The following is a 2,500-nucleotide window of genomic DNA, read 5'->3' as shown; positions in this document are numbered from 1 at the left end:
AGGCAGTGCTATTAAACATAGGTATGTAACGTTCTACTAATTCATCGGGACACACTTTGCCACATTGTTCAAATGCTCACCTCATCACCTTGGTCTTACCTGACACCCACCTGTAAATGGATGTGTGTGTGTGGCTGTGTGTGTGTGTGTGAAAGAGAGGGAGAGAGAGAGAGTGTGTGAGGAGAGCAACCGCCGAGAGAGAGAGAGAAAGAGAGAGAGAGAGAGAAAGAGAGTGAGAGAGACAGAGAGAGAGAGATACAGAGAGAGAGAGAGAGAGAGAGCAACAGAGAGAGAGAGAGAGAGAGAGAGAGAGAGAGAGAGAGAGAGAGAGAGATACAGAGAGAGAGAGAGAGAGATACAGAGAGAGAGAGAAAGCAAGGGAGAGAGAGCGAGAGGGAGGAGTGTTGCTTATTAGGGATTAAGGATTAATTGCCTTTAAAGCCTTAAAAGTTAGTCTTTACAACTTTTTCTACGCACTTTGTAACACTTCCCCATGGCCTTCGAGGGAAAAACAATAGTCCTTAGGGAGACTCAGGCGAGCAAGCACATGGGAACTGCAGCGAATTCTTACAGTCTCTCTCTTTTTCCTCCTGAGTGAGAGAATATTAAAGGGTAAGGGTGAACTTCATTTTAACCGACTAACGACTAACTACGCGGCGAGCGCTTTAACACACCGAGCACGTCTTTAATATTTGCCTCTCGCTCCTTGTGGTCTTTTTTTTCTACCTTTTTTCCAACCCGACACGTCTTTTATTGCATTATTCAGATTTTACTCCGGTCCCTCATTTTCCGTTGTCTTCTCTTCTTGCCCCCGCTCCGGTGGCAGGTGAGTTGACACAGCCAGCGTCTGACGGAGGAGATCTGAAGATGACGGAGAACGCCCACCACCCCAAGTCGGCCAAGAAGCCCCGCTGGACCTCGCTGGAGATCGGGCTGGTCACCATCGTCACCTTGCTCTTCATCATCGTGGTGTCTCTTGTCGTTCTGTTCGCCACGCAGAAGGCCGGTGAGCTCAGGGGAGGGACTGGTGTCTGCCTGCCTGTCTCCCGGCAGCACTTACATTTACATCATCCTTCGTCAGTGTGGGAGCATTTCTGTTGATTTGATCAGCCTTAATATATTTTTGCATGATTATAATATGATTCCTCTTTAGTCATGCTTTTAACCAGAGTGACCCAAAGTGTTTTTTTCTTAATGAGGATTCAAATTAGCATCTAGGGGTTAGGCATCAAGGATCAGGCGTCCTTGATGAGTCCTTGAGGCATCCTTGATGCCTATGGATGCTTACGGGGCTACAGACCCTTACAGACCCTGGGGTTCGAACCCAGAACACTTCGGAACACCTTAACTACCAACTTGACTATTAACGTCAGCTGACTCCAAAGTAGCCTTGAAAGGTGTGCGTGTGAAACGTTAGGGGAAAGAAACGACCCCGTGAAAATGCACACACAACAAAATGATTACCGAAGTGCAAAGAACAACATTGGATCAGCGTTTTCGACGAGTGAATACGTTCGACCCTGATGTCTTCCTTTCAAACTGCTGCAAAGGGACTATTACTGCCACACACAACATATTGGGAGAGGGGTTTTTAGTGGGCTCATAGTCTACCAGTCTGCCATCACGCTGGTAGAAACCTGTTCATTATTTCCACTTCCAAAAGGTCAGAAACCTTGAAACAATTGAACCTAACTTTTGAATTCAAACTTAGTTTAGCTTTGTTGATGTGGAATTGTCCCATTTGCTGTTTCAATTGTCACTTAAACAATAGGATACGGTCTAAGATGTGAATCATCTGAAGAACAATTCACAGTCTCACAGTCTATCAATTCAACTCCACATTATGATGGTTTACATTTCAAAAAGCATACCCAGGTCATATTTAAATACATACCCGCGCGTCCGGAGGAACAGGAAGACAATGAATGTCCACTTCATCAGTTGAGCGTATCTTTATAAAGAAAGTGAGAATGCTCTATCACTGCTTTAAAGCGATTAAGTTGGGATAGGGCTATCGTGGTGTAGTTCCTCATTATCCTGGTCGTTATCATGTGCTACCTGATGAATTTAGAAACCATCCTGTGAGGAGGGGGGTAGACCTTCGCCTTGGGAGGGGGAGGATGTCTTCTGTTCTGCTTGTTTGTTAGTCCCCGCCCTTAGGTCGTCTCCCGCATGGGATGGCTTTGAGTGGCAGTTGTAATATTCATGGCAGTAAGACATAACACATACACTTTAAACACACCAAGGTTCAAGAGACTCTGAAAGGGATGAGAAGGGAAGCTGTGAAAAAAAGATGAGATGCAGGTGGAGGTTCTTCAATAAATGACTCCATAAATGTTTTCACGGAATAATGATGTTTTTAAAAATTTGTCCCAGATAAAATCTGCACAACTGCCGACTGCACACAATCAGGTAAGGACCTTGCATGTTTGTGCGTGTGTGTGTGTATGTGTGTGTGTGTGTGTGTGTGTGTGTGTGTGTGTGTGTGTGTGTGTGTGTG

The 2,500-nt window shown here is 45.3% G+C and overlaps 1 protein-coding gene across 1 annotated transcript in view; it reads left to right on the top strand.

Moving 5' to 3' along the window:
- LOC307073491 (neprilysin-like) overlaps window positions 1–2,500 on the top strand; it is a 29,285-nt gene that overhangs the window by 3,837 nt on the left and 22,948 nt on the right. The window contains exons 2-3 of the mRNA XM_079733352.1: window positions 827–1,006; window positions 2,377–2,412. Of these exons, the coding sequence (XP_079589478.1) occupies window positions 827–1,006; window positions 2,377–2,412 (216 nt within the window). The remainder of the gene's footprint in view (window positions 1–826; window positions 1,007–2,376; window positions 2,413–2,500) is intronic.

The sequence above is a fragment of the Pollachius pollachius genome (assembly GCF_949987615.1).
Source record: "Pollachius pollachius genome assembly, chromosome: 3".
NCBI classification, from domain to species: Eukaryota; Metazoa; Chordata; class Actinopteri; order Gadiformes; family Gadidae; genus Pollachius; species Pollachius pollachius.
The sequence above is the reverse complement of the archived record's forward strand: the minus strand, read 5'-3'. Positions and strand labels throughout refer to the sequence as shown.